This window comes from Vespa mandarinia, chromosome 15 (assembly GCF_050613455.1).
Source record: "Vespa mandarinia isolate Hongniang chromosome 15, ASM5061345v1, whole genome shotgun sequence".
NCBI classification, from domain to species: domain Eukaryota; kingdom Metazoa; phylum Arthropoda; class Insecta; order Hymenoptera; family Vespidae; genus Vespa; species Vespa mandarinia.
This window is the reverse complement of record NC_140824.1, coordinates 162,662-180,388: the sequence shown is the minus strand read 5'-3', so window position 1 is coordinate 180,388 and position 17,727 is coordinate 162,662. Positions and strand designations below refer to the sequence as shown.

Here is a 17,727-nt window from a genome sequence, read left to right as displayed (position 1 = left end):
ATAGAACTCGGTCCAATTCTTCGAAAAAGAAAAAAAGAGAGAGAGAGGGGGGGGGGAGAAAGAGAGTAAATCAATTTAAGTAATTCGTACGCGTACGTAGGCATTATAAAATTTCCATTCGTACGTATTCATCAAGGGACAACTATCGCTCGACATCTAACGGAACAAAGGATGAGAAAAGTCGAAAGAAGGTACAAAAGGATAGTTCTTGAATTGAAAAGACGTATGAAAAGACTACGTTTCTTTTTCTTCCTTTTCTCCTTCTTCTAACCCTTCTCTCATTCTTTTATTTTTCTTTTTCTTTTTTCTCTTATTTTTTCTAAACCCATGGAAATAATACAGAATTCGGATACGCCGTTGGCATGTTATATCGCGGAACTGCGGAAGAAAGAAATAGAGAAAGGAATGTTCTCTATCCTGATGCAAAGTTGAAAAATATGCAGCTTCGAGGCAGTCCATGTATCGAACGCGACTGGAAGAAACAAAGAACCCCGAAGAGACGGCGTACGGTGTATGCTTCTTCGTTTCCCGTTCATCGAGCACAAACTCTGCTCCTACTGTCTCTGTCTCGTAGGGTTGTCTAGACTTTAGAGACACGCTTTGTTTAACGGGTTCCACTAATTCTCTCTCTCTCTCTCTCTCTCTCTCTCCAATTTTTCCTCCTTCGTTACCTTAACAGGAGTTAAGAATTATAACTCGAGCGTAAAACTTGCGTCGATTTAAACAAAGTCTATACGAATTTTTGCCTAGCTATCAATCTTACGAATGTTTATTTAATCCTTTTAGTGCCTTAGAGCCGATATTATATTGCGGGTTTTCTGAAAAATACCTTGAGCAGATATATCGGCTTTTCATTTTTAACATAATTTAAAGACATATAATGACATTTTATTTCACTTACGGAAAATAATTTTTTTCTTTCTTTCAAATAGCAGTACATACATTTCATAAAAAAAAAAGAAGAAAAACCAAACGTGGAAATATCTTCATTTTTAAGAAAAATATGTTAACTTTAATAGGTACCTCAAAATCGTATGTTTTTCAAAGTATTGTGATATCCAAGATATTTATAAGATATTATAAGGGTTAAATATTTATACATATGCACACACACACACACACATTAATATTTTGAACTCGATATTTTTTTTCAATGTTATCGGAATGTTGTCAGCGCGTTTGGCGTATGAAGCAAAAAAAATAATTATTTGTTGCCTATGTTGATAAAACGATACTAAATTAGTAAATAAAAATAATCGGCAGGAAAATATGTCACAACAGCAATTGATAGTTTCTATAACGTCAGAAGTGACACAAATTTTATAGCAAATATGTATTGTCACCGTCAGCGTGATATATGAGTTAAAATAAAGTAATTGGTTTTCATAATACAATTTGTAAAAAACAATTGCCATGCTACATATTTCAGTTCTTTTTTTACGTTGAAATAGGATGATTGACTTTCAATTCTCAACTCATTAAAATACACGACTGCTTGAATTGTAAATAATGTACTTAGTAGCTGAATCAAAATCGTACAAATTTTTCTTGCTAAACTTTGTTGTAATTTCAATCAGTCGCGAGATATTTGCTCGGACAACTATAAATGGATCCCTTCTCTCTCTCTCTCTCTCTCTCTCTCTCTCTCTCTCTCTCTCTCTCTCTGTGTGTGGTGTATGTATGTACACATTTATATATCATACAATCATAACCCTTGAAAGAAAAAAAGGCAAATCTTTTGTCTATAAATACCTACAATAAATATGATTTTGACATTAAATATGATTTATTCTTTGACATCTCCTATTTTCGTCTGGGTTGCGTCTGACGTTGGAAGAATAAGTCGTAGAAATCGAAAAAAGGTGGTGAGAATCCACGCGCGACCACCCGTCATCCGCGTTAAGCATCGCGTATCGAATGGTCTCTCATCCTTTTACTCTCGCGTGTGCGTACACGCGCCTGAATACTTTTTGTCGATTCACAAAAAAAAAAGAAAAAGAAAGAGAGAAAGAAAGATAGGAAAAACCGTTCAAACGAGAGTCCGGTTTATTTGTCTCAAATGATAACGAAAAGAAATCATTCATTTGCATAAAACCGTACAGTATTAGTATTTACTAAAGAACAGAACATTTTCATTTCATTTCACTTACAATTACTCCGCTTGTTTAACTAGTTAATAATAACTAGAGTAAAAAGAAAAAAAAGAAAGAAAGAAAGAAAGAAAGAAAAAAGAGAAAAAAGGGAAAAAGGGAAGAAAGAAGATACAGATATACGTTTATCACGCAAAATAGTATGAAAATACTAAGAAGATTAGTCTGCTGGCGAGGCAGGACGTAGGTACACGTGGCTTTTTCGTGAAACAGTATACCGAAGGCGATATAGCTCTACTTCATCTCGAAGAATGAAAGAATCTCTTTGGCCTCGATGAGCAGCCATTAGATTAATCGTCCTTTATACGAGTTCCGACCGGCAAATCTTAGAGAGTTCGATGCCACCCATGGATCATAAGAGATCCTTTTTTATTCTTTCCTTATCGGAAGGAAATTATCCTTACTTATTTGTTTTTTATCAAAACGTTTTTGACATTTAAAATATTATAAAAAAAAAAAAAAAAAAAACATGCGCACTTAAGAGACACAACTGTAAGACACGAATAGAAAGAAAAAAGAAAAAAACATAATATTTGATTTGCATCTGCATGAGTCATGATTTAGTCCAAGTTCTACAAAATCAGACGTACGACTACGATTATTACTATAATCCGCACACATAAACAACATATGATAAATATTGGTATAAATGCCAATCGAAAATGATATTCTCTTAAAATCTATATATTTTCATCTTCCAACTAAGTCGCTCGAATCCTATTTTTTTTGCTAATCAAGTTTTATTTTTGCGGATAGATGACAATAAAAAAATCTGCAAAGTCATTCATTATTTACATATTTATGAAATGCATTCGTTAACTTTTCACGATATCATTCCATACGATTCGATATGATAAGTGGAAAAATTGAATTTTTTCAATGTCCAATTACAATTGCATTCTTAGTAACAATGTATTGTCAATATCTTTCTACGTACAACCGCGAATAACAAAAACACGATAATAAATAGCAAAGATATCTTTGCACGATGATATAGAAAAAAAAATCATATGCAATTGCTCGTCGAAAATAAATCAAGGATTAAGAACCGCTGTTTTTCCATTTCTCATAAAATTATGTGTGTGTAATTTACAAATTTAATTCATGCTCATATAGTTCTGATGTTAACAGCTGTTACGAAGACGTTACGAAAACAATGAAAAGATAATATAAAGGAAAGAAAAATATAAGAGAGAGAGAGAGAGAGAGAGAGAGAGAGAGAGAGAGAGAGAGAGAGAAAGAGAAGAAAAGAAAAATCCCTAGAAAGAGAAACGCTGAAGAACCACTCGAACGTAATATCGCTCGTCAACTGCGTAGTTAACTCTTCCTCGATAAATGAACACTTTTCTCTGGCATTCTCGATAAGATAAGAATGGATTCCCTTATAAAATCGGCAGATCAAAATCTTTTCTCTACGATCGCATACAAATCGCATCCCTTTATGCAAAGTTAAAAGAGCTCAAACGGAGACTAATCTTACGCGAGGACCATGAGCTATCCCTTTACCTCACCTCTCAGTGAGAACCAAAAATTCTCCCCGACCGACTCGCTCCACCTGTCGCAGGTGCGCATTTGCAAATCCAAGAAAGAAAGGCGGAGGGAGAATTAGAAAAAAAAAAAAAAAAAGAAAAAAAAAAGAAAGAAAATACAAAAAAAAAAATAAGAGAAAAAAAAAGAGAAAAGAAAAAACTTTGAACTTGACCGTGCTTTTGGAGGTTTTAACTTTGCGTCTCGCAACTTAACTTGAATGTGTCGTATTTCTTAAATAATCTCTCGTCAAATCTTCTCTTCGGATAAACGGAGATATTGCGAGTAACTTCAATTGCAAGCGCATAAGTCGTGTTAATTATTCATGTAATGAATTTTTGTCCGTGATATTTTTAAGTCGGTAAAAACGGGAACTAGCGTATCAATCACGGTAAGTCACAAATTTCTAAATGAATGAACGAGCGAGTGAACGAACAAAGGCTTTAAAAATTATTATGGTAAAAAGAAAATTGACGAAGCATTCTATTAATATTCGTTTTCAATTGTAAACCCTGGAAATAACGGAGAGATTTATCTGTTTATCGAAATAAACAGGTTAAAGAAAAGAAAAAGAATGAACACGCAAGGTCCGCGTTCGACCTTTGATCGCGTTTCAAAGTCTCGAAATTCAATGACGATTAGTATATTTATTATCCAGACGAGAGCAACTCGTGCTTACTTTTTTTTCTTTTTTTTTTTTCTTTTCCTTTTTTTTTTTCTTTTTTCTTTATTTCTTTTCGGTATCTACGTAAAATGTGATGTCCGATCACCTTTTTAACGCAACGATTATGTCTTCTTTCTCCACGTCGAAGAAAATAACAAAATTAGAAAGCGCAATGCAATTTATATAACTTTTTAAGGTCGCTTCTTTTTAAGATCATACGTAACGTTTTACCGATATCTAAGGTTATTGAAAAATGAAAAAAATTAAAAGAAAAAAAATAAGGAAAACAAAAAGAGAGAAAAGATACGGATCACTGCTCCATGCAATATTGTAGAGAGTCACGAATCTAATCTTACGGAGAACTTCGATCGGCTATATTATTTAATCCTTAGTAGCGATAACGATGAATATAGTTTCTTGAGTACAAGGTCAACGCGTTTTAATATTTTTAAAAAGCGTGGAGAGGTTGAGAGAGAAAGAGAGCGTACCTTTTACAAATTCATTCGTTATCGATAATAATAACAACATCATTTTAACATAACTCACGCTGCAATGAATATGCACTATTGAATCGAGAAAGACATATTCCAAAAATAAACAATGTCCATCTTGCTCCGATAAAAGAGAGATATTTTTAAAGCTTTGGAGAAAGCAACGAGAGGGAGAAAAAGTGAGACAGTCAGATAGAGAGAGAGAGAGAGAGAGAGAGAGAGAGAGAGAGAGAGAGAGAGAGAGAGAGAGAGACTCCAAATATGTCTCACATGGTGACCTCTATCGACGAGAGAAAGAACGGGGTCTATTTTATCGACGATACCGAGAGTCCTGGGTTAATGACCTCGACGTTAAGGAGCGCCTGACCTATATATCGCCGACCGAACTCAGAGAGAACGTTCTCACGTTTGTACGTCCCTTCTTCTTTCTCTCCTTGGTATTTTCGTATGTGTATGGCGTATACGAAACGCCATCCTCCCCGTTGATTCTCTAACTCTTTCGACCACGGATGTACGTTCTTCCTTTTTTTTCTCTCTTTTTTCTTCTTCTTCTTCTTCATCTTCATCTTTATCTATTTCTTTTTCTCTTGGTGTCCGTCACACGACCTTCTCGAAATATTTCAACACGATGTTGACGAATACAAAGTCTATCATCGTTATATGTAGATCATTCCGTTCGCAATGTAATAGACATTTTTCTTTTTTTCTTTCTAAGAAAAATACAACCCGATTATCTCTGATAAGTGACAAATTTTGATAGATTGATCGTAAAAGACAATGATTTGACAAGATTTACTTAGAAAATTAATTTACTTATTTTGAATTCAACTAATGACTACTGTTCTTTCGATCGCTTTTTGAAGGCACCATTCAAGTTTACCATATGCAAGACATAAAGAAACGAATCCATGATCTTTCTCACGATATTCGTCTTTTCTACTGATTATTGATTATCAATTCCTTTCCAGTGTAAATTCATGACTTTACCTTCCCCTATCTTTATCATTACCGCAATGTGTGTGTTTTTATGTGCGTGCACGCGCGCGCGCCCGCGCGCATGTATGTGTGTATACACACCGAGCCAGGATTTGGGTCAATAGTTTGCCAATGACTTGCTTTTCGGTGATTTAAATCCCCCGCGCATCTCTTCGAAATGCCAGCAGACGCAACAATAGTGTCCAAGTATTACGTTCGGAAAAAGAACACGAAAGACGTCAATGAACTCCGCAAACACTATTACTTCACCTTGAGACAATAACAACGAGGGGAGGAAAGTGGCACGAGGGCAATAACGTTGGGAGTCAATGCCCCGTATTATGACAACAGGGAACACACCCGAAAACTAGTGGCCACGAGATCGACGATGTATATAGATTAAAACGACGACGACGACGACGACGACGACGACGACGACGACGACGACGACGACGTAAAATAACCTAACGATCATCGATCGTCCAATAAGACACGACATTTCTTCTTTAGTAAGACGCAAAATAAGGGGAGGAAAGAAATATTTAGGAATACAAATATAAAGATAATAGTGATAATGCACTTGTAAATACTCACCAGCTTAACACGAGCACTGTGAAATATAATGATTTTTCCAACGCAATCCACCGAGTTCGAAAATTCCGCTCTTGTTGTTTTCGGCCGCGAACGGCGGCTACTTTCGTCACGATACACTACACATATTAACGCATGACGTCGCACACGTTCATCATCACCAAATCCAATCGCCGATACCCGTAAGTACGGACGGCACTGTCGTGAGACCGTAGTCAACACCAATCTAACACGAAATCACACTGGCGCTCAACGCAGCAGCGACATACTGCCGCCATGTTTCCTTTCGTCCATTCTCTTACTCTCGACGAATTTGACCGAATATGACCGATATCAGCCGAATGTCATCGACCAATTTCGAGAATCTATCGAGATAATAACGCTATCTGGTAGCTATCGACTGTATTAACGAAAAATATATCATTTCCCGCTTTTAACACCGGCGGGAAATAGCTTTTGTCAAATCTGATTTACCACACGATTCAAGATTATATTAGCTAACCCATATTATATCGAATCAATGTCAATGTATATTAAAAGTAATGTTACTTCGATTAAATAATCGACAATATCGTTTTGCTAAAGTCAAAAATACATATTTTTTATATAATAATAATATGTGAAAAGGTCTGTATTAATCGACATATGTTTTAATGGTCTGATCTTATCGAATGTTTTCTAGCTACGTTTAATGTTTATACGAAAAATATCTCGAGGTTAATCGAATATATTTATTTCTCATGTACAATTATTATTTCTCTTTTTTCTCTATCCTTCTAAAAGCACTAAATAGATACATATATAAATAATAATACGTAACAATTCTTTGACAATGTTCATTCTAACCTATTTAAAAAATTCTACCAAATTTCATATTCTTTCACATGTAATTACATATTTTGTTCTCTTTATTAAAATATTCTTTTGCAGATGATACTACATTTTTCAACATTGTAAAATATTTAAAAAATAAAATATCGAGATTGAATGATCGTGTATAAATAAAACGCGATTCAATAAAATTATTTTTATCTTAGCTAGTTGCAAAGATTGTGTAAGCTATCAGGATTCGCATGGTTTGCTAGTACACGAGTAGAGTGCATTAAATTATCCCTATTTGTTGACGTCATGCGCTTAAATTTTAATTGAAAAATTGAAAATTTATTTACATTAAATCATTTTCGTCACGGAAATCGAAATGTTTGCGTATAATTAAAATAAAAAGCTCTGATTAAAGATCCTCTCTCTCTCTCTCTCTCTCTCTCTCTCTCTCTCTCTCTCTCTCTCTCTCTCTCTCTCTCTCTCTCTCTCTCCTATTATTTAACATGTCTAAAGTCTTCTATTGTAATCATTACTATACGAAATTTAAAGTAAACGATATAATAATATTCAAAGAGAAACGCGATACTATTGTGTCTCATATTTCTCTCCCATTTAAGAGATTTTATTTATATCGACGTTACCGCATAAGAAATGTATCTATTCCTATTTCTACGATAATTATTTTTTATCGAATCCAATGAAACCAAATAAACGATAATTGGTTTTCATAGAAAAATCTTTTTTTTTCGAAAATAATTTGAAAAATTAACGAAACAAAAGGAAATTATTTGATAAGTAACGGATGATAGGAAATGAAGTTGACATTAAAGTTGATATTATCGGAATGTCATCGCAACATAAATTTAATTAAATTGAAATGACGCATTAATGCTCGACTTACGATAATTTGATAATAAATTTTTCTTATTTCTTTCGTCAATTTGGAATATAATCGTTCCAAAGGAGTTATTCGCGATGCTTCTAGATACGCGTCTGTACGGTCCGTTTTCCGGTCACTATGTTTATCGATTAAACGATGATTAAAACTTGTTGATTTTCATTAACAAAAGAAGGGACAATAAATAAGTCTGACGTTAACGATAATTCATAGGATGATTTTTACGATAACTCTCAAGGCGATCCATCCTCAGGATAATTAAGGTAAACTCATTTGGTAGACTCAAATTCGTTCAAGAACGTTCGCGAATTCGTCGATACTTCCGCCGTGCGTCTTCTTCTAGAATCTTCATCACTCGATAAAAGCGACGCGATCCCCCCCTTTCTTAGGATTTTCTGAACGGACAGCGCTTGAGACTGTTCGTCTTCTATAACCGGAATAATACAAAAAGGACGTAGAAAAGAATCTTCTTTGGCTCTCCAAAAAAAAAAAAAAAAAAAAGAAAAAGAAAAAGGAAAAAAGAAAAAAAAGAAAGAGAAAAGCAAAAAAGCTGCGATTAAGTGATTAAGTGAACAATAATATTTTTGACATTTTTTGTGATTTAACAAAATTTGATTTGAGAACAAGATGCCGGCCGACGTTGCAATGGTGGATGCCGGTGAAGTCGAAACGTTCGTTTTCCAAGCTGAAATTGCTCAGTTGATGAGCTTGATCATCAACACTTTTTATTCGAACAAAGAGATCTTTATTCGAGAATTGATTTCCAACGCATCCGACGTGAGTACCCTTCTTCCTTTTCTTCTTGCTTGCTCGGTCGCTCGCTTACCTTTCCCCCTCCTTTCTTTTTTCTTTCCTTTACCTCTTGCCTACGTTGCCTACATGACATAGAACGAGAGTACGAAAAAAAGATTCTAAAAATAAAGCATATTTATTATTCTCTCCTGTTATATACGCAAGAAAAAATACTATTTGTTGTTTATGATCGTAAAAACTCTACGTTTTTTCTTTCTCACAGGCTTTAGACAAAATTCGCTATGAATCTCTTACGGAACCGTCAAAACTCGACACGTGCAAAGAATTATTCATCAAGATCGTTCCCAACAAGAATGACCGTACGCTTACTATTCTCGACTCGTAAGTATTATTCTTCCAACTATCGGAGAAAATCTAATGATATATGTACAATTATTTGAATTTACATATCCAAGATATATTATTCATCTGGCATTTTTCCCTTTTTCATTTTACAGTGGCTGTGGTATGACCAAAGCTGATCTTGTCAATAACTTGGGTACCATAGCAAAGTCTGGTACTAAGGCCTTCATGGAAGCTCTGCAGGCCGGAGCTGACATTTCTATGATTGGTCAATTTGGTGTTGGCTTTTATTCTGCATACCTAGTTGCAGATAAAGTAACTGTAATTTCAAAACACAATGACGACGAACAATATTTATGGGAATCTTCTGCCGGTGGTTCCTTCATAGTTCGCCCTGACAATGGAGAACCCATTGGACGTGGCAGTAAAGTGATCTTGCATATCAAAGAGGATCAGACCGAATATTTGGAAGAGGTAAAGATTAGAGAGATCGTTAAGAAACACTCGCAATTCATTGGTTATCCAATAAAATTGGTCGTTGAAAAAGAAAGGGATAAAGAATTGAGCGACGACGAAGAAGATGAACCGTCGTCAAAAGAAACTGAAAATGAGGATGACAAACCAAAAATTGAAGATGTTGGAGAGGATGAAGAAGAGGACAAGACTAAAGGTGAAAAGAAAAAGAAGAAAAAGACGATTAAGGAAAAATATACAGAGGATGAAGAACTTAATAAGACCAAACCAATATGGACAAGAAACCCAGATGATATAACCCAAGAGGAATATGGTGAATTTTATAAGAGCTTGACAAATGATTGGGAAGATCATTTGGCTGTAAAACATTTCTCGGTCGAAGGTCAACTTGAATTCAGAGCCCTGCTATTCATACCGCGAAGAGCACCGTTTGATCTTTTTGAAAACAAAAAACGAAAGAACAATATTAAATTGTACGTGAGGAGAGTCTTCATTATGGACAATTGCGAAGATCTAATTCCAGAATACCTCAACTTCATCAAAGGCGTCGTGGACAGTGAGGATCTTCCGTTGAATATCTCACGTGAAATGTTACAGCAGAACAAGATACTTAAAGTTATCAGGAAGAATCTCGTAAAGAAATGTTTGGAGCTTTTTGAAGAATTATCCGAGGATAAGGAAAATTATAAGAAATGTTATGAACAATTTAGTAAAAATTTGAAATTGGGTATTCACGAGGACAGTCAAAATAGGAAGAAACTTTCGGAATTACTGCGATACAACACGTCTGCTTCGGGCGACGAGATGTGCTCGCTAAAAGATTATGTTGGTCGTATGAAGGAAAGTCAAAAACATATTTATTATATTACAGGAGAGAGTAAGGAACAAGTAGCCAATAGTTCTTTCGTTGAACGCGTCAAGAAACGTGGCTTTGAAGTAGTCTACATGACTGAGCCCATTGATGAATACGTTGTACAACAATTGAAAGAATTTGATGGGAAACAATTGGTCTCTGTCACTAAGGAAGGCTTAGAACTTCCAGAGGATGAAGAAGAAAAGAAGAAGAGAGAAGAGGACAAAGCTAAATTTGAAAATCTTTGCAAAGTCATGAAGGATATCCTCGACAAGAAAGTAGAAAAAGTAGTTGTCTCAAACAGGCTCGTTGATTCGCCATGCTGCATTGTTACTTCTCAATACGGCTGGACCGCGAACATGGAAAGAATAATGAAAGCGCAAGCACTTCGTGACACATCTACCATGGGATACATGGCTGCGAAGAAACATTTAGAAATCAATCCTGATCATCCTATAATGGAAAATCTGAGACAAAAAGCAGAGGCTGATAAATATGACAAATCGGTCAAAGACTTGGTAATGCTTCTATTTGAAACTGCCCTTCTTTCTTCAGGCTTTGCTCTTGAAGATCCACAAGTCCATGCATCGAGGATATATAGAATGATCAAATTGGGTCTTGGGTTTGATGACAATGACACACCGAACGTAGAAGAAGAAAAGATGGACACAGAAGTTCCTGCTCTTGAAGGAGATGCCGAAGAAGCTTCGAGGATGGAGGAAGTAGATTAATATATTCTATATCTGATGTATTAACGACATAATATCCAAAGACTCTTTAGGATGTAGAAAGAAGACTGTTGCTGACTAATAATTGTATCGATAATTCTTTCATTTTCTTTTATTCTTTTTCTATTTTTTTTTTTTTTTTTTTTTTTCTTTTTTTTTTTTGCCTCGTCGAGTCAAAAGAGAGTGAGGTGTCATGCTTATCTTTGTTTTTTTTTCCTTTTTTTTCTTTTTTTTTTTTTTTTTTTTTTTTAAGTGTGTGTGTGTGTGTGTGCGCGCGTGTGTGTGTGTGTGTTGAGCCAATTAGATATATTACTCGCTTGGAAGATATGAGCCGAGTGTGTACATTAAAAATTGTTTCTAGAAACAATTCGTATTTGAGCCTGCCACTTGATTCTGCCTAAAAAGGTTCGTTTAAACGAAGAGAAAAAGAATATTTGTTATATATAAGCGAGGCAATTTTCTGATCTGTTCTTTTTATTTTTCTGCTCTTTCATTATTCTTTTATCATTTTTCACTTTCGTCATTCCGTGATAAGACTATATAGATTAAATATTTAAAGCTGCGTTGTAAGGATAAAAATTTCATCTGAAATAAAGTGTCTTTAAATTTAAAAAATTGCTGTTACAAATTACATTGAAAATAAATAACACTTACATTTCCTTTCTTTAAATTCTCTTCTTCCTTACTAATGTGAAATTCCTTATTACTTTGAAAGGCGTATTATATTTGTCCCATTTAATATGTTTATAATAATTCCTAATACGTTAATTAGGATACGTTCTAATAACTATAGAGGGCAGTGAAATGTATTTTTTTTTCTTGGAACAACACTGGTCTTCTATATTGATAATTTAGGAATATTTAAGAAAGAAAATAAAATAAGAGATATGAGAATAAATGTTTCTCAATGAAATTCAAAGAATTTTTATACGAATGAATCTAGATCCTTTATTGATAAATAAAGAAATTTCGTTTCGTTAGATTTCAAATAATATATAAATAAAGAGTCGATCCGCTAGAGTGCGACACCTCTGTTTATCGAAGTGTGTCGCGTGTTGCCACATCACCACCAAATCAAACGAGTGTCGTGCGATGTTTTCTGTCTAGGTCGCGCTACTACCGACTAATCCACGATACGTGGAAAGCAGCGTGAGTTTTTCTCTCCTTCTACACAACATGTCAAATTATTGTTGAATTTCTCTTAATTATTTGACGCTAGAAATCGTATTTATTACGATCTTAGTGCATTTTTATTCGCGACAATATCGGAACGGCCGTACGTTCGATTAGACATTTTCTTTTCATTTCTTGAGAATCTTGCGTTCTGCATATGCACGGCACGATGAGCACACCAGCTCAGGGGCAAGTTAAACCAAGAAATGGTGTGGTTAAGCAGGTAAGCGTTAGATACCTTATGATCCTTTTATCCTATCGAAAAGATCTATAAAGCAGGAGAGATTCATTTCCATCGATTCATTCCTATTTGTGGTGATGTATAAAACGCGTGCCTTTGCCCTTTCATATTCCTTCATTTTCTTAAAGAGTAATTTTTCCTTAACAAAAAGGAAAAACGTGCACAACATATGGTCGTTGTATAATTTATTTCATTAAACGCTTTCACTTTTCACTTTATTATTTTTCAAACCTATATGTCAATATTTCATTATTTTCGATCGTAAAACGTGACATGGCAATATTTCATAACTTTTAAGTCTCTCTCACAAATGATCTCAACGAATGGAACTTTTTCTATTAAATCTTGTATGAAAAGTATCTTTCTCTTATGCAAAAAAGATAATATCTTAACTCATATGGTATTTTTTTTACATTTAACGCAGTATATCGATGACTATTATTTTATATATAAAATATTTTTTGTATAGGTAATGTCTGGGGATACTATCGTTATTCGTGGACAGCCGATGGGAGGGCCCCCGCCAGAAGTTACTATTACTTTGTGTAACATAACCGCTCCAAAATTAGAACGCTGGAAAGCAAATGATAGGTAAGTATAATTATTACATTTTCAGATTAAAAAACGTCCTGTTTTACAACTGACGACATTACAGCGCTGAAGAAAGTAAAGACGAACCATATGCCTGGGAAGCTAGAGAATTTTTACGTAAGAAGCTCATTGGTCAGGATGTAACTTTTACTACCGAAAAAGCAGTTAATACTAATAAAACATACGGTACTGTTTGGCTTGGAAAAGGTATGTGACGCGCGCGCGCGTGTATGTGTGTGTTAATATATATATATATATATAAACACACACACACACACACACAATTTCTTATATCGACAATCTCTTTTGGGCAGATAAAAATGGGGAAAATGTTATCGAGTCTTTAGTTTCCGAAGGCTTGGTTATCGTTAAAAAAGATACTCGCAATCCTACAGCCGAACAAACACGATTGATCGAATTAGAGAGTGCTGCGAGAGCAGCTAATAAAGGCAAATGGTCTGATACGCCAGCTTCTGCACATGTACGTGATGTTAAATGGAACGTCGATGATCCTAGAAAATTAGTAGAAAAATATAGCAAAAAGCCTGTTAAGGCCGTTATTGAATTTGTCTTTAATGGATCAACTGTAAAAGCATTTTTATTACCTGAATTTTACAATATTGTATTGATGATATCTGGCATTCGTTGTCCTGGCTGGCCAAGTGGACGACGCGATGCTAACTCAGGTGATCCATATGCGGAAGAGGCAAGGTATTTCGTAGAGTCACGCCTCCTTCACAGAGACGTCGAGATAATACTCGAATCTGTAAATAATAACAATTTTGTTGGGAGTGTTATTCACCCAAAAGGTTAGTATTATTTAATATGGTTAAGTGGACCGCTATATAAAATGGCATATACCATGGAAATTATTCAATAGGAAACATCGCGGAAATCCTACTGAGCGAAGGTTTTGCCAAATGTCAAGATTGGTCAATTAGTAACAGTAAATCTGGCGCAGAAAAGCTCTATCTTGCAGAAAAAGCTGCCAAAGAGGCACGATTACGTCTATGGAAGGATTATAAGCCGTCTGGGCCGCAAATCGAATTTACTGGTACTATTGTTGAAATTGTAAATGCAGATGCGTTTATTATCAGGACACAAAATGGGGAAAACAAAAAAGTCTTTTTAAGTAGCATTCGACCACCGTCCAGAGAAAAGAAACCTGGCGAAGACATTAATAATGCTGTCAGGTCGAAAGATTTTCGACCTCTTTATGATATACCGTGGATGTTAGAGGCGCGTGAATTTCTTCGAGAAAAATTTATCAGAAAAAATGTTAAAGTTGTGGTCGATTATACACAACCAGCAAGAGATAATTTTCCAGAAAAATTATGTTGTACAGTCATGTGTGGTAAAACGTAAGTTTCTTCAAACAATTTATTATATAAATGTCATATACGAATAATTGACATATACGCATTTCTTTTCTCAGAAATATTGCGGAAGCATTAGTTTCAAGGGGTCTCGCTAAAGTAATTAAACACAAACAGAGCGACGATCAACGTTCTTCTCATTACAATTTGCTTCAAGTTGCCGAAAGTAAAGCAGAAAAATCGCAACATGGATTGCATGCAAAGAAAGATATTCCTGTTCATAGATTAGTGGATCTTTCAAACGATCCTCCTAAGGCTAAAGCGTTTTTAACGTCATTGAAAAGGGCACAAGGAATTAAAGCTGTGGTTGAATTTGTTACAAGCGGTTCGCGTTTAAAGTTATTTTTGCCAAAAGAGGATCAACTTATAACATTTGTATTAGCCGGTATTAGAGCACCTAGATGTCAGAGGTCCTTACCTGGAGGAGGTATTATTAAAGCAGATGAGTATGGTGAGAAAGCTTTAGCTTTCACCAAGGAACATTGTTTCCAAAGGGATGTAGAGATTAAAATTGAAACTACGGAAACTAAAGGAAGCGGATTTATAGGATGTTTAACCGTCAATGATATTAATATGTCCGTCGCTTTGGTAGAAGAAGGTTTAGCAGAAGTTGTGACCTTTCCTGATCTAGGTGAATTTACTAAAATCCTTAAAGCTGCAGAAGAGAGAGCTAAATCGAAAAAGCTTAATGTTGGTATTTCTTCCTTTATTTTTATTTTTTTTTTTCTTTCTTTCTTTCTTTCTTTCTTTCTTTCTGTCTTTCTGTCTTTCTTTCTTTCTTTCTTTCTTTCTTTCTTTCTTTCTTTCTTTCTTTTTTCTTAATATTTCATATATTATCTATTATATTTTTAATGAATCATTGATTCTTTCTAGATTTGGAAGAATCGCGTCGAAGTGCAAGTTGAAAATGAAAAGAATGAAGATGAGAAAGAAGTTGCAGAAAGAAAAATTGACTATCAAGAAGTAGTTATTACAGAAGTTACGGAAGATCTTCATTTTTATGCTCAAAATGTCGAGCAGGGGAGTTTGTTGGAAAACCTACTTTTACAATTACGACAAGAATTGGCTGCCAATCCTCCACTTCCTGGTGCTTACAAACCTACAAGGGGTGACTTGGCAGTTGCCAAATTTACAGGCGATGATCAATGGTATCGTGTCAAAACGGAAAAAGTATCAGGACCAAATGTTAGCGTATTTTATATTGACTATGGTAACAGAGAAACTATTAACGTAACACGAGTCGCTGATTTACCTGCTCGTTTTGCGACTGATAAGCCTTATGCACATGAATACACACTTGCATGCGTTGCTTTGCCAAACGACGTAAGTCATTTTTTTCTCATTTAAATAATAATAATTATAACCCACAATTTCGATTATTTCGATGACAATAATAATATTAATTCGAATGAATTTATATTAGAATGACGATAAGAAATCAGCTGTGGAAGCATTTAAAGAAGACGTTATGGATAAAATATTACTATTAAATGTTGAATACAAAGTAAGCAATAATCTTCATTCTGTAACTCTTGCCGATGCATCTACGAATGAAGACATTGCCAAAGGACTCATTGCGGATGGACTGTTATTGGTTCAAAAACATAAAGATAAGAGACTTGGAAAATTAGTGAGTTGACCTAATGTTAATGAGGTATGACGTTTTGTACAAACTAAGGAATAATTTTTTTCTTCTTTTTTTTTTTTTTTTTTTTTTTTTTTTTTGTGCTCAACTTTTCATAGATCGAGGAGTATACAAAAGCGGAGGAAGATGCCAAGCATAATCGTCGCAATATTTGGGTATATGGCGATATAAGGGCAGACGAGGACAAAGAATTTGGAGCGTAATCGAGTTACTGAAAACGTTGAAAAACATTTCTGATCAAACAAAAGTGATATAAAAAAGACATTTTTGAAAAGCATAATAATAAATGCATAATGAGATATATATGTGTGTGTGTATATATATATATATATATATATATATATATATGTATATGTATATGTATATATATATGTGTGTATATATATATATATTGACTAGATTGATGGAAAGGAATGAATGTCGATATGAGAGTTACATATTGCATTTGTGACAATGCAATTATATTTCAGTATGTTAAAGCCCGAAATGTACATAACAATTTAATTAATGTCCATAATTATTAGCATGTTACAAAGGACAAAGCACAGATGCAGAAAATAAATGGATCAGACTGCCTCTACTGACATAATATATGTATTCTCATCGACACATACATTCATTGCTCTTTGGTGCCACAATGTAAATGTTTTTTCAATCTGATCATGAATGAATTTTGATAAAATATTATTTAATAGTTCGCCAACCTGTGTGCAATTTATATTCGTTAACATACCTTTATATGAACAAACAATGACGTTGATCTTTAGATGTATGTTACACTTAACAGTTGGCTGCAAAAGTAGAATTCATCGAATATTAAGTAACATATCTGTTTATCCAATTAACAGATTGCATTTGAACGTTTAAAGTGTTGTATCAGATAAATACGTATTCCCAGATGTGTTATGTTAACGAGACTGTAGAGAATCAAATAAGAACTTATTTGAGAAATGACTTATTTTAAACAAATATTAGGAGTATGTAATTCTAAATGTTTTTCAAGTCTTTCCTCTTGACACAGTCACGTGATTTTCTTCTTTCTTTTGTCCCCCTCCCTCATTCCTTTGTTGCACATCGAAGAAATCATGCGTTCTCTTTCTTTCATATCACTGATCTATGTCATGAAAAAACACGATGTTGCGTTTCTTTTTAAGCATAATAGTAGACCATGTCTTATTCAATATGATCTCAACATCCAGCATACTCAGCTTATCTTACATATTTTTTTCCAAGTTGAAAATAAGTCGAATCGATCATGGCTAATCATAGATTAAAAATGTGCAAACATTATCTTAACAAATATTCAATAAATATAACCATAAAAATTGCAAAGAATTTATAAAATACGAAATTTATACCAAATTTTCTATATATATATATATATATATACGTACATATATATATATATATATTTAATTTTTTAATTATTAAAA

The 17,727-nt window shown here is 34.3% G+C and overlaps 3 protein-coding genes and 1 long non-coding RNA gene across 4 annotated transcripts in view; 2 read left to right on the top strand and 2 right to left on the bottom strand.

Moving 5' to 3' along the window:
* Positions 1-6,691, bottom strand: part of LOC118449897 (uncharacterized) — a 32,454-nt gene extending 25,763 nt beyond the window's left edge. Inside the window, exon 1 of the mRNA XM_085661660.1 lies at positions 6,402-6,691. The gene's annotated coding sequence lies outside the window, so the exon portion shown is untranslated. The remainder of the gene's footprint in view (positions 1-6,401) is intronic.
* Positions 6,692-8,505: 1,814 nt separating this feature from the next.
* Positions 8,506-11,455, top strand: Hsp90 (heat shock protein 90). The gene is made up of 3 exons (XM_035885084.2): positions 8,506-8,895; positions 9,134-9,252; positions 9,369-11,455. The coding sequence occupies exons 1-3, from the start codon at positions 8,746-8,748 to the stop codon at positions 11,269-11,271; spliced, it is 2,172 nt and encodes a 723-aa protein (XP_035740977.1). The 5' UTR covers positions 8,506-8,745; the 3' UTR covers positions 11,272-11,455.
* Positions 11,456-11,530: 75 nt separating this feature from the next.
* On the bottom strand, positions 11,531-12,067 carry LOC118449935 (uncharacterized). The gene is made up of 2 exons (XR_004840529.2): positions 11,923-12,067; positions 11,531-11,853 (listed from the first exon to the last, which is right to left on the bottom strand). It is a non-coding gene; the product is annotated as an uncharacterized LOC118449935 (long non-coding RNA).
* Positions 12,068-12,349: 282 nt separating this feature from the next.
* Tudor-SN (staphylococcal nuclease domain-containing protein 1) lies at positions 12,350-16,597 on the top strand. The gene is made up of 9 exons (XM_035885078.2): positions 12,350-12,664; positions 13,152-13,273; positions 13,338-13,480; positions 13,588-14,082; positions 14,154-14,634; positions 14,709-15,339; positions 15,523-15,972; positions 16,073-16,279; positions 16,393-16,597. The coding sequence occupies exons 1-9, from the start codon at positions 12,599-12,601 to the stop codon at positions 16,495-16,497; spliced, it is 2,700 nt and encodes an 899-aa protein (XP_035740971.1). The 5' UTR covers positions 12,350-12,598; the 3' UTR covers positions 16,498-16,597.
* Positions 16,598-17,727: the final 1,130 nt, after the last annotated feature.